Source organism: Dermacentor variabilis, unplaced genomic scaffold (assembly GCF_050947875.1).
Source record: "Dermacentor variabilis isolate Ectoservices unplaced genomic scaffold, ASM5094787v1 scaffold_12, whole genome shotgun sequence".
Classification (NCBI taxonomy): domain Eukaryota; kingdom Metazoa; phylum Arthropoda; class Arachnida; order Ixodida; family Ixodidae; genus Dermacentor; species Dermacentor variabilis.
Window position 1 is genome coordinate 20637180 of NW_027460280.1, and position 23052 is coordinate 20660231.

General features: G+C 51.9%; 1 protein-coding gene across 1 annotated transcript in view; it reads right to left on the reverse strand.

The window, feature by feature from the left end:
• Positions 1-23052, reverse strand: part of abs (ATP-dependent RNA helicase abstrakt) — a 227432-nt gene that overhangs the window by 78947 nt on the left and 125433 nt on the right. The window contains exon 8 of the mRNA XM_075677274.1: positions 2160-2313. Coding sequence (XP_075533389.1) covers positions 2160-2313 — 154 coding nt within the window. The remainder of the gene's footprint in view (positions 1-2159; positions 2314-23052) is intronic.

Genomic DNA, 23052 nt, shown 5'->3' on the forward strand with positions numbered 1-23052 from the left:
CCTGCGCATGGTCTCCGAAACGCATAGCGTGCCAGAGCGTGCGAACTCTGAAAAACACGTCATACGGCAATCGGACTCTTCTTTTGCACTTCTTTCTGAACACCCTACGCCATCTAGTGGCACTGCCTAGAAGAACACACGTGGCCTCAGAGATGAAAAGCGTGGTGGGCTGGTGCCTGCAAACGCTGAGAATTGTTCCCTTGCTTGCCGCACACTCAGTGGCACATACTTAGTAACCAAAGTTGGCGAGAGGTTCATTAAAGAGTGGCACATAGCCAGTGCATTCATGGCGCAGCTTGCTAAAGCATCAGGTTGCTGTCCTTGGGGAACTCTTGTAAGGTGGGTTGGATTCCGCTCAGCATCACAGACAAAAGATATTTTTCGTCATTGTAGAATGGCCCATTTCCAGTGGCACATACTTAACCTAAGTTGGCATCAACGACATCCATTGAAGAGCGGCACACTGGCATAATACCAGTGACCCAAATTGGCATCAAAGAGGTTCACTGAAGACCAGCACAGACCGAGTGGCACATACCCAGTGCTCCAAGCATTGAACAACAGTACCTACCTAGTCCAGCATCTACAGTAATCCATGTCAGCCTGCATGAGGTTCGTTAATAATAATAATAATATTTGGGGTTTTACGTGCCAAAACCACTTTCTCATTATGAGGCACGCCGTAGTGGAGGACTCCGGAAATTTTGACCACCTGGGGTTCTTTAACGTGCGCCTAAATCTAAGCACACGGGTGTTTTCGCATTTCGCCCCCATCGAAATGTGGCCGCCGTGGCGGGAATTGATCCCGCGACCTCGTGCTCAGCAGCCCAACACCATAGCCACTGAGCAACCACGGAGCGTATGAGGTTCGTTGAAGAGTGGCACGTACGTACACATTGCTACATACCCAGTGACACAAGTTGGCCCGATGGTTGGTTTTGAACCCTGTTACCTCAGCACAGCAGCCCAATGTGCTACCCATTCGACTCCACCACTGACCCCCCGGTGACCGAGGTAGGCGGGAAAATGTTCTCTCTCTCTCTCTCTCTCTCTCTCACACACACACACACACACACACACACACACACACACACACACACACACACACACACACACACACACACACACACACACACACACACACGCACACACACACACACACACACACACACATTGCCCCCGGAAAGTTCATTCGATACCCTAAGAATGCTAACTAATTAAAAACTGTTGTGTTAAGTGCTTCACATGCAAGTGTCTCCTTGTCCACTTCCCATGTCGGGCGGCATTAGCCAGCTATGCCAACATAAAGAAGCCAATCCAAGCTGATGACATCTTGGAGTTTCGGTAGCTTTAACTATATTAAATATACCACAAGCACATCGTTCATGACTACCTTGTATTAACGTCACCGGAAGAGTGGGAAGTAGAAATGGGCTTTTCTAACCAGAACCTTTCAAGAAATATGCAGTTAAAAGACATAAGGCTCACGAAATGCGGTGTCTTTTAAGCAGCACATGCAAGGAATGCCTGGTTAGTGGCCTTTAATGCTAAGGTTTGCCTCTTAACCCTAGCATATTTTTTAAAAAAGCTTTTTCCCCTCACCTGCGAATCCAGCAGGCAACATGTGCAGCGTAATGTGAATGCTGGTAGAACAAAGGAAGAGTGTGCCGCAGTGAATGTGCACCAACATTGTAGGTACCTCATTGAGATAACACTGTAATATGCTACTGGCATTTCTCAGCATACAATGCAAATATTCACTGTTCATTTACATGAAGCAAGGCACATTGGTTAGAAACTGGGCTTGAAACTGGCAATACATGTGGCAGTATAAACGCTGCTGCAACTAGCACAATATGCCTGTTACATTGAAGATAACACTTCTGTGGCATGTGGTTAGGTTAGCTTAAACTAGGCTAGGTTAGAATCAATCAATCAATCAATCAATCAATCAATCAATCAATCAATCAATCAATCAATCAATCAATCAATTAAAGCGTTAGACCACACCTATAAGAAAAGTCATGAAAATATTAGCTTTAGTGAATTATATTGGAGTCTTCCAATTGATACTTGGATGAAAACACAAAAAATGCTGCTAAAAGATAACTCATGATAAGCCCCTTGTGGTATGCAGTGCCTCGTGAGATGGACCTTACCGAAGGACACACCACGAGGCCGTATGGACCCTCATTCTGAATAAAGGGAAGCCGCTTTTCTTGTTCCAGGCAGAACATCAGCAGGGGTAGCACAAACACGAGGGTCTTGCCAGACCCAGTAAAGGCAATGCCAATCATGTCTCGTCCAGAGAGCCTAGAAAAAATACAACCAACTAAATGGATGCCATTTCACTGACAAAAGCAGCAGGTCTACATGCATCTCAAGTATTCCTGCCACAAATTATGTAGGCAGGTCAGGGCCCAAGAATTGATGGCTCAAGATAGGTTGCAAGTAATAACCAATCCTCACTCTCAAGGAACACAGATGCACTGGTAAACGTTAAGCACAGTTATAGTATGACTTCACAAATCAGATATAGCTTTTTCTTATAATTAATGGCAAGTGTAAATTCTCCATTGTTCCTCAATAAAACACTTAACAATTGATTCTGGTTACATTACCCTTGTGAATGTGGTACATTACTCTAGTGGAGGCAATAACAAATATGCAACTTTTACTCAGGACTGATGCAGGGAAGGCAAATCCCAACATACAAAAAGTAAATAAAGATACAGGTAGCACAGCATAAACAGATATTTACTACAGTACTGACAGTAACCAAAGTGTCAGTGCCATTAAATAATCCACGGACCTTCCTTCTCTCACTCACCGTTAAAGAATCACCCATGTTTGTCTGTTTCATAACTTATATTACAACTTCCCCAGCTTGCATAATACCATTCATTTTCCTCCAGCACGTACTTCACGACAGCTGTTTACTCCTTATGTGTTCATCATGTATTTGGCAAAACAGTAACTTTTAATCAACCACCGTTACCTGCTGCCACTGACGAGTGGAATAATCTCCTAGATAACATTGCAAATGAGAAGAAAATTCAAAAAAGCTTAACTAGTTAGTACTTACTAGAAGTGTTAATATGCCATAGTCATACATTCATACATCCTGCTGCATATTGTTTCCTGTATTTTGCTCTATAAATATTTGTCATTATATTTTTCAACTTTTTGCCTTTATCATCTTAAGCTTCTCACTTTATTAAATTTTTCTTGCACGTGCTCTCCATTATGTACTATTTATTACAAGTTAATATGCAATATTCATACAATCATACATAATAATGTATATTGTTTTTATGTATTATGCCCTGTGACCCTGTCATTATATTTTAAACGTTCTGCCTGTACTGTCTTACACTTCTAACTTTAAGAAATTTTTTTTGTATTTGTCCTCTCCCTATGTAATGCCCCACTGGGACCTTTAAGGGCAACATAAATGATGGTGATAAATGTGCAGGAGTACAAAAATACTTTGTTTAAAAGCAAATATTTTTTTTTAAATTACAGGTTTGAAAGTTTGAAAGTTTATTTAATATAAATAATGTATACAATTGCTAAATACACTTTCGGGACCCAGCAAATTTGTTGGGTCCACAATCTTAAACCAATATTTTACAGTGTTGCACAAGTGCTATAGCAGGTTTGTAGTTTTGGAAAACATTAAAATATTCATTTCTGTGACAGTGTTGGCCATTCCTCAGAGGTACCAATATTTAAAAAAAACCTGTAGGGTACAGGCTTTGAATGTTCGCATGCAATAGCTAACCAGCAAATTACCCAACTACATGGCAGCATTCACAACATCCTGGAGTTGCAGACAAAAGGTAGCACAAATGAGCTGTAAAATTTCTGCTACATGTGTCTAATGAACAAATACTGTCCAAATTGATTTTTGAAAACGTCCGGACTTTCAGGGTTTCTAAGAGGTATTCCAAGCAATATTTTATTTCTGGTGTGCTGCATATTTGTGGGTTATCACACTGCTCCGGGCACTACAGCCAGTCAGCTTAAGTTCAAGTGCATTTGCATCATGTGAGCTCCTTCTGCAATTGATTGACATAGCTAATATTTGAAAGGGTATGATTTAGTATGTACAACAGGCCGACTACACCTCTCTTCAGGGATCCTGCTTTTTCTGTTTCACTGCTCCAAAAAATCCAACAAAACTTCTCCCATAGAGAGACCCTTTGGACAGGATCACTGCTAATGCCAGTGACTTCTATGGCAAAGGCAGCATCAGTTCTGATGAGCAGGAAACGAATAATGGTGATAAACGAGAAGTCCAATGTGACATCTGCAACACAGCCCCAAGGACAAGAAAGCAATACAACCTACACGGTAACACTACACACAGTTTAAGTTACAGTTTAACTAAAGCCTGGTCTCTGTGATGCTAATAACATGTTCACATAATATTCTTAGCAACAGCCACACCCCGAAATTTGGGGATACATAATGCATAAAAAAAGTATTTCAGGAATTTTGTGTGTACACACACCCCTTTCCTAAGTGTGCACCATATCAGTCATGGCCACTAGAAAGGTGCTATCGCCATGTGCTAAAAAAAGCAGTGCATGAAGGTATTATCAGTCTCCTCTTTGTTTCTGTATTTGAGAGTCTCTTGTTGGAAGCTCCTCAACTGATAGCATTGTCACGAAATCCATACCCTGGTGCCCCAAGGCTTGTGATGATGCACTTTCCCACTCTGCAATGTGAAAGTCCACACCACTTTTGATTGGCAGTGCCTGCTGCTGTGTGCTGCTGCCCTAAGCACATGAGCACCTACCTCGTGTGCCTTGTGTGTACATCTTTGCAATAAGCTCACATCGGTTTAAACATGTGCAGCCGTTATTCGCTTTAACATTCAGGTTATGTTTCACATGAAAACTTCGGCAGCCTTTTTACCACATGACTTTATGCACGGCACGATATCGAAGCCCTCGTTCTAGGAAAGCTTTGGCTTTGAACAGCACCAAGCTTCAGTTCTGTGATTATGTACCAGCAGTGAGAAATGAGGTAGTAGTTGGAGCTAAAATAAAAGCTCCCCAATGTTATACAGAGGCAAGCACGTTCTGTTCTTCAAAGCAGATACTTCAAAGCAGATACACATTTCTTTACTATTGAATCTTGTACGGGCCAAACCTAGCAAAATTCAGACCTTAAGTGTAGCTCTTGCAGCAGCAGCAGCAGCAGCAGCAGCAGCAGCAGCAGCAGCAGCAGCAGCAGCAGCAGCAGCAGCAGCAGCAGCAGCAGCAGCAGCAGCAGCAGCAGCAGCAGCAGCAGCAGCAGCAGCAGCAGCAGCAGCAGCAGCAGCAGCAGCAGCAGCAGCAGCAGCAGCAGCAGCAGCAGCAGCAGCAGCAGCAGCAGCAGCAGCAGCAGCAGCAGCAGCAGCAGCAGCAGCAGCAGCAGCAGCAGCAGCAGCAGCAGCAGCAGCAGCAGCAGCAGCAGCAGCAGCAGCAGCAGCAGCAGCAGCAGCAGCAGCAGCAGCAGCAGCAGCAGCAGCAGCAGCAGCAGCAGCAGCAGCAGCAGCAGCAGCAGCAGCAGCAGCAGCAGCAGCAGCAGCAGCAGCAGCAGCAGCAGCAGCAGCAGCAGCAGCAGCAGCAGCAGCAGCAGCAGCAGCAGCAGCAGCAGCAGCAGCAGCAGCAGCAGCAGCAGCAGCAGCAGCAGCAGCAGCAGCAGCAGCAGCAGCAGCAGCAGCAGCAGCAGCAGCAGCAGCAGCAGCAGCAGCAGCAGCAGCAGCAGCAGCAGCAGCAGCAGCAGCAGCAGCAGCAGCAGCAGCAGCAGCAGCAGCAGCAGCAGCAGCAGCAGCAGCAGCAGCAGCAGCAGCAGCAGCAGCAGCAGCAGCAGCAGCAGCAGCAGCAGCAGCAGCAGCAGCAGCAGCAGCAGCAGCAGCAGCAGCAGCAGCAGCAGCAGCAGCAGCAGCAGCAGCAGCAGCAGCAGCAGCAGCAGCAGCAGCAGCAGCAGCAGCAGCAGCAGCAGCAGCAGCAGCAGCAGCAGCAGCAGCAGCAGCAGCAGCAGCAGCAGCAGCAGCAGCAGCAGCAGCAGCAGCAGCAGCAGCAGCAGCAGCAGCAGCAGCAGCAGCAGCAGCAGCAGCAGCAGCAGCAGCAGCAGCAGCAGCAGCAGCAGCAGCAGCAGCAGCAGCAGCAGCAGCAGCAGCAGCAGCAGCAGCAGCAGCAGCAGCAGCAGCAGCAGCAGCAGCAGCAGCAGCAGCAGCAGCAGCAGCAGCAGCAGCAGCAGCAGCAGCAGCAGCAGCAGCAGCAGCAGCAGCAGCAGCAGCAGCAGCAGCAGCAGCAGCAGCAGCAGCAGCAGCAGCAGCAGCAGCAGCAGCAGCAGCAGCAGCAGCAGCAGCAGCAGCAGCAGCAGCAGCAGCAGCAGCAGCAGCAGCAGCAGCAGCAGCAGCAGCAGCAGCAGCAGCAGCAGCAGCAGCAGCAGCAGCAGCAGCAGCAGCAGCAGCAGCAGCAGCAGCAGCAGCAGCAGCAGCAGCAGCAGCAGCAGCAGCAGCAGCAGCAGCAGCAGCAGCAGCAGCAGCAGCAGCAGCAGCAGCAGCAGCAGCAGCAGCAGCAGCAGCAGCAGCAGCAGCAGCAGCAGCAGCAGCAGCAGCAGCAGCAGCAGCAGCAGCAGCAGCAGCAGCAGCAGCAGCAGCAGCAGCAGCAGCAGCAGCAGCAGCAGCAGCAGCAGCAGCAGCAGCAGCAGCAGCAGCAGCAGCAGCAGCAGCAGCAGCAGCAGCAGCAGCAGCAGCAGCAGCAGCAGCAGCAGCAGCAGCAGCAGCAGCAGCAGCAGCAGCAGCAGCAGCAGCAGCAGCAGCAGCAGCAGCAGCAGCAGCAGCAGCAGCAGCAGCAGCAGCAGCAGCAGCAGCAGCAGCAGCAGCAGCAGCAGCAGCAGCAGCAGCAGCAGCAGCAGCAGCAGCAGCAGCAGCAGCAGCAGCAGCAGCAGCAGCAGCAGCAGCAGCAGCAGCAGCAGCAGCAGCAGCAGCAGCAGCAGCAGCAGCAGCAGCAGCAGCAGCAGCAGCAGCAGCAGCAGCAGCAGCAGCAGCAGCAGCAGCAGCAGCAGCAGCAGCAGCAGCAGCAGCAGCAGCAGCAGCAGCAGCAGCAGCAGCAGCAGCAGCAGCAGCAGCAGCAGCAGCAGCAGCAGCAGCAGCAGCAGCAGCAGCAGCAGCAGCAGCAGCAGCAGCAGCAGCAGCAGCAGCAGCAGCAGCAGCAGCAGCAGCAGCAGCAGCAGCAGCAGCAGCAGCAGCAGCAGCAGCAGCAGCAGCAGCAGCAGCAGCAGCAGCAGCAGCAGCAGCAGCAGCAGCAGCAGCAGCAGCAGCAGCAGCAGCAGCAGCAGCAGCAGCAGCAGCAGCAGCAGCAGCAGCAGCAGCAGCAGCAGCAGCAGCAGCAGCAGCAGCAGCAGCAGCAGCAGCAGCAGCAGCAGCAGCAGCAGCAGCAGCAGCAGCAGCAGCAGCAGCAGCAGCAGCAGCAGCAGCAGCAGCAGCAGCAGCAGCAGCAGCAGCAGCAGCAGCAGCAGCAGCAGCAGCAGCAGCAGCAGCAGCAGCAGCAGCAGCAGCAGCAGCAGCAGCAGCAGCAGCAGCAGCAGCAGCAGCAGCAGCAGCAGCAGCAGCAGCAGCAGCAGCAGCAGCAGCAGCAGCAGCAGCAGCAGCAGCAGCAGCAGCAGCAGCAGCAGCAGCAGCAGCAGCAGCAGCAGCAGCAGCAGCAGCAGCAGCAGCAGCAGCAGCAGCAGCAGCAGCAGCAGCAGCAGCAGCAGCAGCAGCAGCAGCAGCAGCAGCAGCAGCAGCAGCAGCAGCAGCAGCAGCAGCAGCAGCAGCAGCAGCAGCAGCAGCAGCAGCAGCAGCAGCAGCAGCAGCAGCAGCAGCAGCAGCAGCAGCAGCAGCAGCAGCAGCAGCAGCAGCAGCAGCAGCAGCAGCAGCAGCAGCAGCAGCAGCAGCAGCAGCAGCAGCAGCAGCAGCAGCAGCAGCAGCAGCAGCAGCAGCAGCAGCAGCAGCAGCAGCAGCAGCAGCAGCAGCAGCAGCAGCAGCAGCAGCAGCAGCAGCAGCAGCAGCAGCAGCAGCAGCAGCAGCAGCAGCAGCAGCAGCAGCAGCAGCAGCAGCAGCAGCAGCAGCAGCAGCAGCAGCAGCAGCAGCAGCAGCAGCAGCAGCAGCAGCAGCAGCAGCAGCAGCAGCAGCAGCAGCAGCAGCAGCAGCAGCAGCAGCAGCAGCAGCAGCAGCAGCAGCAGCAGCAGCAGCAGCAGCAGCAGCAGCAGCAGCAGCAGCAGCAGCAGCAGCAGCAGCAGCAGCAGCAGCAGCAGCAGCAGCAGCAGCAGCAGCAGCAGCAGCAGCAGCAGCAGCAGCAGCAGCAGCAGCAGCAGCAGCAGCAGCAGCAGCAGCAGCAGCAGCAGCAGCAGCAGCAGCAGCAGCAGCAGCAGCAGCAGCAGCAGCAGCAGCAGCAGCAGCAGCAGCAGCAGCAGCAGCAGCAGCAGCAGCAGCAGCAGCAGCAGCAGCAGCAGCAGCAGCAGCAGCAGCAGCAGCAGCAGCAGCAGCAGCAGCAGCAGCAGCAGCAGCAGCAGCAGCAGCAGCAGCAGCAGCAGCAGCAGCAGCAGCAGCAGCAGCAGCAGCAGCAGCAGCAGCAGCAGCAGCAGCAGCAGCAGCAGCAGCAGCAGCAGCAGCAGCAGCAGCAGCAGCAGCAGCAGCAGCAGCAGCAGCAGCAGCAGCAGCAGCAGCAGCAGCAGCAGCAGCAGCAGCAGCAGCAGCAGCAGCAGCAGCAGCAGCAGCAGCAGCAGCAGCAGCAGCAGCAGCAGCAGCAGCAGCAGCAGCAGCAGCAGCAGCAGCAGCAGCAGCAGCAGCAGCAGCAGCAGCAGCAGCAGCAGCAGCAGCAGCAGCAGCAGCAGCAGCAGCAGCAGCAGCAGCAGCAGCAGCAGCAGCAGCAGCAGCAGCAGCAGCAGCAGCAGCAGCAGCAGCAGCAGCAGCAGCAGCAGCAGCAGCAGCAGCAGCAGCAGCAGCAGCAGCAGCAGCAGCAGCAGCAGCAGCAGCAGCAGCAGCAGCAGCAGCAGCAGCAGCAGCAGCAGCAGCAGCAGCAGCAGCAGCAGCAGCAGCAGCAGCAGCAGCAGCAGCAGCAGCAGCAGCAGCAGCAGCAGCAGCAGCAGCAGCAGCAGCAGCAGCAGCAGCAGCAGCAGCAGCAGCAGCAGCAGCAGCAGCAGCAGCAGCAGCAGCAGCAGCAGCAGCAGCAGCAGCAGCAGCAGCAGCAGCAGCAGCAGCAGCAGCAGCAGCAGCAGCAGCAGCAGCAGCAGCAGCAGCAGCAGCAGCAGCAGCAGCAGCAGCAGCAGCAGCAGCAGCAGCAGCAGCAGCAGCAGCAGCAGCAGCAGCAGCAGCAGCAGCAGCAGCAGCAGCAGCAGCAGCAGCAGCAGCAGCAGCAGCAGCAGCAGCAGCAGCAGCAGCAGCAGCAGCAGCAGCAGCAGCAGCAGCAGCAGCAGCAGCAGCAGCAGCAGCAGCAGCAGCAGCAGCAGCAGCAGCAGCAGCAGCAGCAGCAGCAGCAGCAGCAGCAGCAGCAGCAGCAGCAGCAGCAGCAGCAGCAGCAGCAGCAGCAGCAGCAGCAGCAGCAGCAGCAGCAGCAGCAGCAGCAGCAGCAGCAGCAGCAGCAGCAGCAGCAGCAGCAGCAGCAGCAGCAGCAGCAGCAGCAGCAGCAGCAGCAGCAGCAGCAGCAGCAGCAGCAGCAGCAGCAGCAGCAGCAGCAGCAGCAGCAGCAGCAGCAGCAGCAGCAGCAGCAGCAGCAGCAGCAGCAGCAGCAGCAGCAGCAGCAGCAGCAGCTAGCAGCAGCAGCAGCAGCAGCAGCAGCAGCAGCAGCAGCAGCAGCAGCAGCCAGCAGCAGCAGCAGCAGCAGCAGCAGCAGCAGCAGCAGCAGCAGCAGCAGCAGCAGCAGCAGCAGCAGCAGCAGCAGCAGCAGCAGCAGCAGCAGCAGCAGCAGCAGCAGCAGCAGCAGCAGCAGCAGCAGCAGCAGCAGCAGCAGCAGCAGCAGCAGCAGCAGCAGCAGCAGCAGCAGCAGCAGCAGCAGCAGCAGCAGCAGCAGCAGCGCAGCAGCAGCAGCAGCAGCAGCAGCAGCAGCAGCAGCAGCAGCAGCAGCAGCAGCAGCAGCAGCAGCAGCAGCAGCAGCAGCAGCAGCAGCAGCAGCAGCAGCAGCAGCAGCAGCAGCAGCAGCAGCAGCAGCAGCAGCAGCAGCAGCAGCAGCAGCAGCAGCAGCAGCAGCAGCAGCAGCAGCAGCAGCAGCAGCAGCAGCAGCAGCAGCAGCAGCAGCAGCAGCAGCAGCAGCAGCAGCAGCAGCAGCAGCGCAGCAGCAGCAGCAGCAGCAGCAGCAGCAGCAGCAGCAGCAGCAGCAGCAGCACAGCAGCAGCAGCAGCAGCAGCAGCAGCAGCAGCAGCAGCAGCAGCAGCAGCAGCAGCAGCAGCAGCAGCAGCAGCAGCAGCAGCAGCAGCAGCAGCAGCAGCAGCAGCAGCAGCAGCAGCAGCAGCAGCAGCAGCAGCAGCAGCAGCAGCAGCAGCAGCAGCAGCAGCAGCAGCAGCAGCAGCAGCAGCAGCAGCAGCAGCAGCAGCAGCAGCAGCAGCAGCAGCAGCAGCAGCAGCAGCAGCAGCAGCAGCAGCAGCAGCAGCAGCAGCAGCAGCAGCAGCAGCAGCAGCAGCAGCAGCAGCAGCAGCAGCAGCAGCAGCAGCAGCAGCAGCAGCAGCAGCAGCAGCAGCAGCAGCAGCAGCAGCAGCAGCAGCAGCAGCAGCAGCAGCAGCAGCAGCAAGCAGCAGCAGCAGCAGCAGCAGCAGCAGCAGCAGCAGCAGCAGCAGCAGCAGCAGCAGCAGCAGCAGCAGCAGCAGCAGCAGCAGCAGCAGCAGCAGCAGCAGCAGCAGCAGCAGCAGCAGCAGCAGCAGCAGCAGCAGCAGCAGCAGCAGCAGCAGCAGCAGCAGCAGCAGCAGCAGCAGCAGCAGCAGCAGCAGCAGCAGCAGCAGCAGCAGCAGCAGCAGCAGCAGCAGCAGCAGCAGCAGCAGCAGCAGCAGCAGCAGCAGCAGCAGCAGCAGCAGCAGCAGCAGCAGCAGCAGCAGCAGCAGCAGCAGCAGCAGCAGCAGCAGCAGCAGCAGCAGAGCAGCAGCAGCAGCAGCAGCAGCAGCAGCAGCAGCAGCAGCAAGCAGCAAGCAGCAGCAGCAGCAGCAGCAGCAGCAGCAGCAGCAGCAGCAGCAGCAGCAGCAGCAGCAGCAGCAGCAGCAGCAGCAGCAGCAGCAGCAGCAGCAGCAGCAGCAGCAGCAGCAGCAGCAGCAGCAGCAGCAGCAGCAGCAGCAGCAGCAGCAGCAGCAGCAGCAGCAGCAGCAGCAGCAGCAGCAGCAGCAGCAGCAGCAGCAGCAGCAGCAGCAGCAGCAGCAGCAGCAGCAGCAGCAGCAGCAGCAGCAGCAGCAGCAGCAGCAGCAGCAGCAGCAGCAGCAGCAGCAGCAGCAGCAGAGCAGCAGCAGCAGCAGCAGCAGCAGCAGCAGCAGCAGCAGCAGCAGCAGCAGCAGCAGCAGCAGCAGCAGCAGCAGCAGCAGCAGCAGACAGCAGCAGCAGCAGCAAGCAGCAGCAGCAGCAGCAGCAGCAGCAGCAGCAGCAGCAGCAGCAGCAGCAGCAGCAGCAGCAGCAGCAGCAGCAGCAGCAGCAGCAGCAGCAGCAGCAGCAGCAGCAGCAGCAGCAGCAGCAGCAGCAGCAGCAGCAGCAGCAGCAGCAGCAGCAGCAGCAGCAGCAGCAGCAGCAGCAGCAGCAGCAGCAGCAGCAGCAGCAGCAGCAGCAGCAGCAGCAGCAGCAGCAGCACAGCAGCAGCAGCAGCAGCAGCAGCAGCAGCAGCAGCAGCAGCAGCAGCAGCAGCAGCAGCAGCAGCAGCAGCAGCAGCAGCAGCAGCAGCAGCAGCAGCAGCAGCAGCAGCAGCAGCAGCAGCAGCAGCAGCAGCAGCAGCAGCAGCAGCAGCAGCAGCAGCAGCAGCAGCAGCAGCAGCAGCAGCAGCAGCAGCAGCAGCAGCAGCAGCAGCAGCAGCAGCAGCAGCAGCAGCAGCAGCAGCAGCAGCAGCAGCAGCAGCAGCAGCAGCAGCAGCAGCAGCAGCAGCAGCAGCAGCAGCAGCAGCAGCAGCAGCAGCAGCAGCAGCAGCAGCAGCAGCAGCAGCAGCAGCAGCAGCAGCAGCAGCAGCAGCAGCAGCAGCAGCAGCAGCAGCAGCAGCAGCAGCAGCAGCAGCAGCAGCAGCAGCAGCAGCAGCAGCAGCAGCAGCAGCAGCAGCAGCAGCAGCAGCAGCAGCAGCAGCAGCAGCAGCAGCAGCAGCAGCAGCAGCAGCAGCAGCAGCAGCAGCAGCAGCAGCAGCAGCAGCAGCAGCAGCAGCAGCAGCAGCAGCAGCAGCAGCAGCAGCAGCAGCAGCAGCAGCAGCAGCAGCAGCAGCAGCAGCAGCAGCAGCAGCAGCAGCAGCAGCAGCAGCAGCAGCAGCAGCAGCAGCAGCAGCAGCAGCAGCAGCAGCAGCAGCAGCAGCAGCAGCAGCAGCAGCAGCAGCAGCAGCAGCAGCAGCAGCAGCAGCAGCAGCAGCAGCAGCAGCAGCAGCAGCACAGCAGCAGCAGCAGCAGCAGCAGCAGCAGCAGCAGCAGCAGCAGCAGCAGCAGCAGCAGCAGCAGCAGCAGCAGCAGCAGCAGCAGCAGCAGCAGCAGCAGCAGCAGCAGCAGCAGCAGCAGCAGCAGCAGCAGCAGCAGCAGCAGCAGCAGCAGCAGCAGCAGCAGCAGCAGCAGCAGCAGCAGCAGCAGCAGCAGCAGCAGCAGCAGCAGCAGCAGCAGCAGCAGCAGCAGCAGCAGCAGCAGCAGCAGCAGCAGCAGCAGCAGCAGCAGCAGCAGCAGCAGCAGCAGCAGCAGCAGCAGCAGCAGCAGCAGCAGCAGCAGCAGCAGCAGCAGCAGCAGCAGCAGCAGCAGCAGCAGCAGCAGCAGCAGCAGCAGCAGCAGCAGCAGCAGCAGCAGCAGCAGCAGCAGCAGCAGCAGCAGCAGCAGCAGCAGCAGCAGCAGCAGCAGCAGCAGCAGCAGCAGCAGCAGCAGCAGCAGCAGCAGCAGCAGCAGCAGCAGCAGCAGCAGCAGCAGCAGCAGCAGCAGCAGCAGCAGCAGCAGCAGCAGCAGCAGCAGCAGCAGCAGCAGCAGCAGCAGCAGCAGCAGCAGCAGCAGCAGCAGCAGCAGCAGCAGCAGCAGCAGCAGCAGCAGCAGCAGCAGCAGCAGCAGCAGCAGCAGCCTGGTTACACCCACTGCAGGGCAAAGGCCTCTCCCATACTGCTCCAACAACCCCGGTCATGTACTAATTGTGGCCATGCCTTGCCTGCAAACTTCTTAATCTCATCCGCCAACCTAACTTTCTGCCGCCCCCTGCTACGCTTCCCTTCCCTTGGGATCCAGTCCGTAACCCTTAATGACCATCGGTTATCTTCCCTCCTCATTACATGTCCTGCCCATGTCCATTTCTTTTTCTTGATTTCAACTAAGATGCCATTAACTCGTGTTTGTTCCCTCACCCAATCTGCTCTTTTCTTTTCCCTTCAAGTTACACCCATCATTCTTCTTTCCATAGCTCATCGCGTCGTCCTCAATTTAAGTAGAACCCTTTTCGTAAGCCTCCAGGTTTCTGCCCCGTAGGTGAGTACTGGTAAGACACAGCTATTGTACACTTTTCTCTTGAGGGATAATGGCAACCTGCTGTTCATGATCTGAGAATGCCTGCCAAACGCACCCCTGCCCATTCTTATTCTTCTGGTTATTTCGGTCTCATGATCCGGATCCGTGATCACTACCTGCCCTAAGTAGACGTATTCCCTTACCACTTCCAGTGCCTCGCTACCTATAGTAAACTGCTGTTCTCTTCCAAGACTGTTAAGCATTACTTTAGTTTTCTGCAGATTAATTTTTAGACCCACTCTTCTGCTTTGCCTCTCCAGGTCAGTGAGCATGCATTGCAATTGGTCCCCTGAGTTACTAAGCAAGGCAATATCATCAGCGAATCGCAAGTTACTAAGGTATTCTCCATTAACTTTTATCCCCAATTCTTCCCAATCCAGGTCTCTGAATACCTCCTGTAAACACGCTGTGAATAGCATTGGAGATATCGTATCTCCCTGCCTGATGCCTTTCTTTATTGGGATTTTGTTGCTTGCTTTATGGAGGACTACGGTGGCTGTGGAGCCGCTATAGATATCTTTCAGTATTTTTACATACGGCTCGTCTACACCCTGATTCCGTAATGCCTCTATGACTGCTGAGGTTTCGACAGAATCAAACGCTTTCTCGTAATCAATGAAAGCTATATATAAGGGTTGGTTATATTCCGCACATTTCTCTATCACCTGACTGATAGTGTGAATATGATCTATTGTTGAGTAGCCTTTACGGAATCCTGCCTGGTCCTTTGCTTGACAGAAGTCTAAGGTTTTCCTGATTCTATTTGCAATTACCTTAGTAAATAGTTTGTAGGCAACGGACAGTAAGCTGATCGGTCTATAATTTTTCAAGTCTTTGGCGTCCCCTTTCTTATGGATTAGGATTATGTTAGCGTTCTTCCAAGATTCCGGTACGCTCGAGGTCATGAGGCATTGCGTATACAGGGTGGCCAGTTTCTCTAGAGCAATCTGTCCACCATCCTTCAACAAATCTGTTGTTACCTGATCCTCCCCAGCTGCCTTCCCCCTTTGCATATCTACAGTGCATTTTGCTGGCTAGTACAATGCAATCTTGTTAATTCGCACTCGCTTAAATTGAACTTTGGGTTTATTCGAACTCATGTTGTGGTCCTGTCAAAATGATGTATATTTCAATGTGCAAAAATGCCCGGTAATTCCAGTGCGCAAGCATTTGTGACGGTTAAATCAAAAACACTATGCCGCTTGACCGTGCTCTCAGTAGTGCATCAACTTACATTCTGTCACTATCAACCTGGCAGTGCAGCCGCGCTGGCTGTTGCTCCCATCTCCTGTTGCAAGTACTGTATTTTGACACGTATCAGCCGTGCCCAAAATTTATAAAGATTAACAGTAAAATCGGGGTGTGGGTTATATGTGAATTTTACCTTGAGGTGTGGCTTCCCAGCAGCAAAAATTTTGTCTAGAAGTGTGACTTCATGGCATCATGCACTGTGCTGCCATGAACCATGATGTTCAAATCTTGTTATTTTTGGCGTTCAGAGTGTATCTAATGAATCAGAGTCAGCTTTGCACGAATAAAATTATCAAAGAGCTGTTTCACAACAGGCTAGGCGTAAACTGCATATCAGTCAGCTTGTAAAACCAGCACCAAAAGACCTATTTTGCTGCACTTCCTGGACTACAGAGAAACAGAAGTACAATGTAACGCCCATAAATTGAAATGAACACCATATATTTCTACAAAAGGATTATTGTGCCAAAACACTTTGGAAGCGGAAACTGCTTTGGGAAAGCGCAAAGCCAGAGAAAGATCAAGGAAAAAAGATCAGTCTGGTTCACGACAAACTTCGTATCAATGATCAGCTATTTGTGTGCGGTGATAGTCAAAGCAGATCGCTCTAAAATGCTCTCTGTCTTTAAAGATTTTTCTAGGGCAGATGATACTTCCATAATTGACTATCCAGATACTAACCTCCCCTTTCCGATGACTGACATTCAAGCCTCTAGGAATTGTCGCCGTTTGTGTGAAGGATTATGTACCTGTTAAACAAACACATAAGCGAACATCGAACCATTGAATTACTGGGAAATTATCCAGACTAAACGAAAAATTAAGAGACTTTGCAAACAGAAGAAACATCATCTTCCAGATGCTTAGCAGTAAGGCAGACTTTACCTAGAGAAGGTCAAGGTATCCAAAGAACGTTATTCTTCAAATACTCTTGTAGACTTCATTAAAAGTGATAGTCAAAAGTTTTGGTGTCATTTGAAAGAAAACAAAGAAGATGTTACGAAAATAAAAGTTGATGATAAAGCCTGCGCCGAACCACCCCTATTCACGTTCGCCTTCGCCCCAACAACGACAATCTCGCTCCCCCCAGCCCCGTCGCCGACTCCCTTCATATGCCGCTCCCAGCTGAAAAACTAGACGATGCAGCGCCTCGAGGTGACGCTGCATTGCTCACTACACCGCCAAATCCTCTACTGATGTTGCCCACTCATCTGAACCTTCTTGACGTGCAAGTCCACAGTGTTTGTGTATCTGCTCTTGTAGACACTGGGGCATATTTGTCGGTAATGAGCGCTGACCTTCATAACCAGCTGAGGAAAATAATCACGTCCGCCACGATGCCTGTTGTCCGTGCCGCCGATGGCGGAACAGCTCCTGTAATTGGTATGTGTGCCGCCTGCATCTCCTTCGCCGATCTCTCCATTATCGTGCTATTCACAGTCATCGCCCACTGTCCCCACATCATCCTCGGCTTAGACTTCCTTTCCGCACATTCTGCTCTCATCGATTGTTCCGCCAGCACTCTCCGCCTTGACCTGCCTGTTCTGTATCCCGCTGAACCACCACCCCATTCGCCTCCAATCCGTCGACTTCATTCGCTGGCCACCTTAGGCACCGACCTACGTTGACTTAGTGTCATCCCCACCATTCCCCGATGGTCACTACATCGCGGCTCCTCTGCAAGACGTGCTCCTCACACACGGGATCACAGTGCCACATACAGTTTTATCTATTATGGCGAATTGCGTCTGCCTGCCAGTGGTCAATTTTGGCTTGACGACACAAGTGCTACCATGCGGGATGTCTCTGGCCCAGCCTTGCTCATTCGAGGATCACTCAGTAGCATCTATTGCAGTAGACGACAATTCAGCCGATCCTCCTTTACCATCACAGTCAACAACTTGTACGATCGCCGACTTACAGAAAATGATTGCACCCGGCATGCCGTCCGAGCACGCTTGTGAGCTCTACCGCGTTCTGTTTTCCTACCACAATATTTTTTACTTTAACGATCGTCCTTTGGCCCAAACTACAGCTGTTAAACATCGCATTATTACCGTTGATGCCCCTCATATTCATTGCCGCCCGTATCAAGTGTCACCGGCTGAGCGTCAAGTTATTAACGCCGAAGTTTGCAAAATACTTGCGAAGAACATTATTGAACCGTCATGCAGGCCATGAACGTCACCTGTTGTACTGGTGAAAAAGAAGCATGGCTCATGGCACTTTTGCGTGGATTATCGGCACCTTAACAGGGTTACCAAAAAGGACGTGTATCCCCTACCTCGGATTGATGACGCCCTTGACTGCCTCCATGGTGCTCGCTACTTCTCCTCTATTGACCTTCGCTCCGGCTACTGGCAGATTGCCGTGGACGATCCTGACCGCGAGAAGACTGCTTTTGTAACACCCGACGGTCTTTATCAATTCAAAGTGATGCCGTTCGGTCTATGTAACGCTCCTGCCACTTTTGAACGCATGATGGATTCCCTTCTTCACGGTTTCAAATGGTCCACGTGTCTGTGCTACTAGGACGACGTTATAGTATTCTCCCCAACATTCGCTATGCACCTCGAGTGCCTCTTAGCAGTCCTGGACGTTTTTCGGCGAGCTGGTCTGCAACTCAACGCATCGAAGTGCCAATTCGGCCGTGGCCAGATTACCGTCCTTGGACATCTCGTTGACGCGAACGAAGTGCAACCAGACCCAGGCAAGATCCATGCTGTTATGCACTTCCCTGTTCCAAAGTGTGTCAAGGATGTGAACAGCTTCATCGGCCTTTGCTCGTACATCCGCCGTTTCGTGAAGAATTTCGCGGCCATAGCATGACCACTAACCGAGCTTTTGAAAAAAAGACGCCCCTTTCTAGTGGGGCAATAACGAGGCCTCTGCATTCTCGCATCTAATCAACCTTCTCACAACACCTCCCGTTCTGGCCCATTTCGATCCTTCCGCGCCTACCAAAGTCAATGCTGATGCCAGCAGTCAAGGAATTGGCGCAGTATGGGCACAACGCCAGCGCGGCCACGACTGTGTTATCGCTTATGCCAGCAGGCTCCTCTCACCCGCAGAGCGCAACTATTCCATCAATGAGCGTGAGTGTCTGGCCCTAGTTTGGGCGGTTGCGAAGTTCCGCCCATACTTATATGGCCGACCCTTTTCCGTTGTCACAGATCATCACGCGCTTTGCTGGCTATGCTCACTGAAAGATCCTACAGGAAGACTTGGTCGCTGGACCTTACGCCTCCAAGAATATTCGTATTCTGTCACCTACAAATCTGGCCGACTACAGAAGGACGCTGACTGCCTGTCTCGCTACCAGGTAGACGAGCCTGACGACGCCGACAGCAGTACTGCCAACGGTATTTTCTCTGTGTCTGCCTTCACTAACATCGCCAATGACCAGTACCGAGACCTATCGCTGAGAGCACTCATCGAGTGTCTGCGCTCTACACCTACCGACGCATCCGTTCGCCGATATGTCCTCCAGGGCGGCATTCTGTACTGAAGGAACTTCGTCTCTGATGGCCCTGATCTTCTTCTTGTCGTGCCAAAACATCTACGACAGACTGTCCTCTTTGAGATGCATGACGCACCCACTGCAGGACATCTTGGGGTAACCAGCACGTACGACCGCGTCCGCCGCCGCTTCTATTGGCCTGGTCTCGCTCACTCCGTCCGATGGTATGTTGCTGCCTGTGATCTCTGCCAGCGTCAGAAAACACCTCAGGTGCTACCTTCCGGTTATTTACAGCCGATCACTGTCCCTGTGGAACCATTCTTTTGTGTTGGATTAGACCTCCTCGGTCCCTTTCCCACGTCATCCTCTGGGAACACATAAGTAGCCGTCGCAACTGATTACGCCACCCAATACGCTATCACGCGAGCTCTCCCTACCAGTTGTGCCCCTGACGTCATGGACTTTCTCTTGCATGACATTGTCTTGCTTCATGGTGCCCCGCAACAGCTGCTTACTGACCGTGGTCGTAACTTCCTCTCGAAAGTTATCGCCGACATTGTGCATTCCTGCTCCATTCAACACAAGCTGACTACCTCATACCATCCTCAAACCAATGGCCTGACAGAGTGGTTAAACTGTACCCTTACCGATATGCTGTCCAAGTACGTTTCCAAGGACCCCCACGTCTGGGACATTGCCCTTCCTTACGTCACATTTGCATATAATTCTTGCCAGCAAGAGACCGCCGGATTTTCTCCATTTTATCTACTGTACGGCAGCAAACCGACAATGCCCCTTGACACGGCGCTTCCTCCTGCTGCGATCTCAACAAGCGAGTATGCGCGCGACGCCATCGCCCTCGCCGACCACGCATGGCAGCTTGCTTGTACTTGACTGACGGCCTCGCAAACCACCCAGCAGCGACAGTACAACGCCTGCCACCATGACGTACAGTTTTCGCCTGGTACGCTCGTACTCCTGTAGTCACTCTCTCGTCACGTCGGACTTTCAAAGAAGCTCCTTTCGCGATACACAGGGCCTTACCACGTGCTGCGCCAGGTGACGCCTGTGACGTATGAAATTGCTCCTGTGCGTTTAACCTCATCCTCTACTCTGGCATCTAGTGATGTCATGCACGTCAGTAGGCTCTAGACCTACTACACTGCTTCTGAGTCCGGCCTTTAGTCGCTCCAGGACAGTGCTTTTGTCGCCGGGGGTAGTGCTATGGAATAGTATTTGCGATGACAAAGAGGCGAGCAGGGTGAAGACGACGACAATGATTAGAGGCTAGCGCTGGCTGTTGCCTCTTGGCCAGGTGCGGCATATTTCCTTGTAAATATACTTGTATATAGCTTTTCATCTGCGTCTTCCTACATAACAATATGACCACTACATATTGCAAAATAACTTACACTGTATTGATGATTGGTGCACATCGTGGAATATGAAACTAAACACTGAAAAACACACGCGCCTAACAAGAAAGAAACAACCTAACACATACACTTATTCACTAAAAAAAAAAACACGATATTTTAGAGGTAGACAATTAGATGTACGTTGGTGTGATGTTAGACAGCAAACTTTCCTGGTCTACACACATGTCTGTAATATTATTAAAGGGAAAATCAGACATCCACGCAAACGTTGCTAAGTGCTACAAAGGAAACCCATATGGGTTCCTTGAAAGACAACCTTCGCAGTTGAAGAAAAAAATAAAACATTCGTCCTGGTCCGAGACTCGAACCCGGGACCACCGCCTTTCCAGGGCAGCCGCTCTACTTTATTAATTACTTCTCTCCACTTTGTGGGTTTTTCGCAGAACTTTTACGCCATTTCTGTAATGTGTTCATTACCTCTAAAAGAAATATGGTTTCTCCGGAGAAATTAACAATGTGCCATTTCATGTTAAACTTCTCACGTATAATGCTTGTGTTAGAGCGAAGCTTGAATAAGCCGCGATTGTATGCGACCAACACAATAAAGGCGACATTGCACAGCTCGAGCATACATGTATTCGGAGGAGGGCAGTGTGATACATCTTCAATACGTACCGAAGACATGACTCGCCCACTTTGTCACACTGCATTCCTACTCTGGAGTCCTGCAGAAAAGTTAGCTGCCTTGTGTTTTTACACAACTGTCTTTATGGAACTACTAAACATACTATACCAGTAAAGCCTCATTCTAGAAGGAAAACTTAACATACTCATGATAGGCCAACTTTCACTAAAACTAACACATTTAAGAACAGCTTCTTTTCTAAATCTGTCTCGGAGTGGAACAAATTACCTGCAAGTGTCCTTGATTCTAGTGATTTTTCGCATGAACTGGGGAGTGTAATTTTTGCGGCTGTTAATTTTTTTTTTTTAATTTATACATACTGCAGCCCGTTAGGGCTATGGCAGGAGTGGGTGTACATGCGAGGAAAACTGATTATGATATGCAGAAACAAGAAATATAAAGATGTGAAGGAACTATACATCAGCAATAGCATTTAAAAATTGAGAAATGGGTAACAAACGAACTTCGGCAGGTAACAAATTCCACTGTTCAATCATGCGGGGAAAAATGTATTTGAAAGTGTTAGTGCGTGGATGGAGTGGTCTGATATTAGAGGCATGATAAGCTCTAGTTGAAGTCGGGCAAGCTGGCATTAAAAGGGAGGGATCTGATAGGTGACAAAGAGAGTTCTTATAAGAATAGAAAATCTTCAGAGATTCTATGTGCCGCCGCCTTGAAAGAAACTGGAGGTTTAATTCCGTAAGAGCAGCTGATGGTGAAAAGTCTCGGTCGAAGCGACGGTAAACAAAACGAATAGCCTTCCTCTGGACAGGCTCAATACAATTAATTTCACATTGTTTATATGGGTTCCATACGGAGGAAGCATATTCTAAAATTGGGCGAATCAGTGTTTTATATGCTACTAATTTAGTGTCCCTCGGAGCAGCAGACAACGTCCGGCGTCCATTCCTATGTTCCTATGTCAATTGACCATATCCTATGTGTTTGACATTTACACTGTGCATTTAGTATGTTTTTTGGGTTGTCAGTTGTACCTATTTTTGTCATCCCAGTCATTTTTTGATGGCCCTGACTGCTCGGACCACAGCAGTGATTTGCAGTATGTAAATAAACAAAGAAAAAAAAACACTTTGAGAACTCGTCCCCCATCTTGGCTCAGTGCACATGCGCCGCCTAATAAAGCACTGCACGTAAGCCCTCAATTCAATGAGCGTCCTTTAATTTGAACTCCACTTAATTCAAACAAATTCTAGGCCCCTTAAAATTAGAATTATCACGGTTCAACTGTACATTCTATTATTTCAGTTGCATGAAAAATGTATTAGACAAGTTCTAGTATATTCAAACATGATGCACATGGTCACAGACTCATCTTCATAAGGAAGCGAAATATCTTGGTGAATTCCCGTTGTCACCTATTAACCCACGGCTGCTGAATACAACCATACCCAATTATAATGAATATAAATGTATTTAAATAACAGTTATACCAGTAGTTCAGTATATCTAGATTTACCCCAAAAGGACATGATAAAGCATATTTGGTGGAGCTCAAGCCACATTTTGTAACAATCTATTTCACCTTATATTCTCTCCTGCATTCATCATTGGTTCATATGCTGTCACATCACCTTTATTGTATGAATAAGCCACTCGGCATGACGGATGATAAGGGTGAGAAATGAAATGAATTTTTGTAAAATATGGCTCCTGGTTGCAATGACCCATTTCTGTATTGAAATAACTGAGCGAAGGCTGCTTCCTTTTGAGCTGCTGTGCCTCAGCCTTTTCATTATTGCTCAAGAGGTTCTCGTGCTTCTTCACAAATGTAAAAGGGAACACACAACCTTGTGCAACCAGGAAGTGCTCATGAATGTCACCAACACATTGTGTCACCCCACATCCACAGCACAAAGTATGGACAGGTGACCTTGGTCTGTGAACTGTGCACCATGTCGCTTCATGAAACAGTGATTTTTGGGCCCTGTGTCAGTGAATACATGTGCAGGTAGTCACCACTGTGCTGAGTCATGCTGCCATTGCCTTATGCTCACAAGCTGTCTGCTTCACCAGCTGCAAAATTGTTTCTTAATATGCAGTGCCAGCAGCTTTCTTTTTTCTTTTTTTTTTCCCCAAGCATGCTACAATTATAGGGTCATTCCATGCGAAACGTCCCAGACCCAAAAGTGACCATCATTGATTTCCTTGAAAAAAATTAGGCTAGATGGCTATTGTGTGAATAAGGTTTCATCGAAGTTTTCATTGCAAAAAATGTTTTGATCACATGAGCACTCTTTGACATTTCCGCAAACAAGCAAAAGTTGGTTGGAGGTACATATTTTTTTAATCAGGTCTGAAACTAGATGCAATAACAAATTTTATTTTAGAGCATTGTATTGGCATCCTTCTCTCATACGACGTCATAATTGAATGCCTTTTAGAATTTTCCATATTTATTTGGCTTAGTAAAAAAGCAATAAAAGTTTCACTTCGGAAATTTTTTAAATAAACTGCATTATTTTTTTCAGCTACAATAATTTTTCTGTTTTTGGCCTGTTGCTATAGTATATGCTAAAGATAATTTGGAATTAAAGGGACCCTGAAACGATCTTGATGATTTTCTACAAACGTACTGAGTCGTTAGA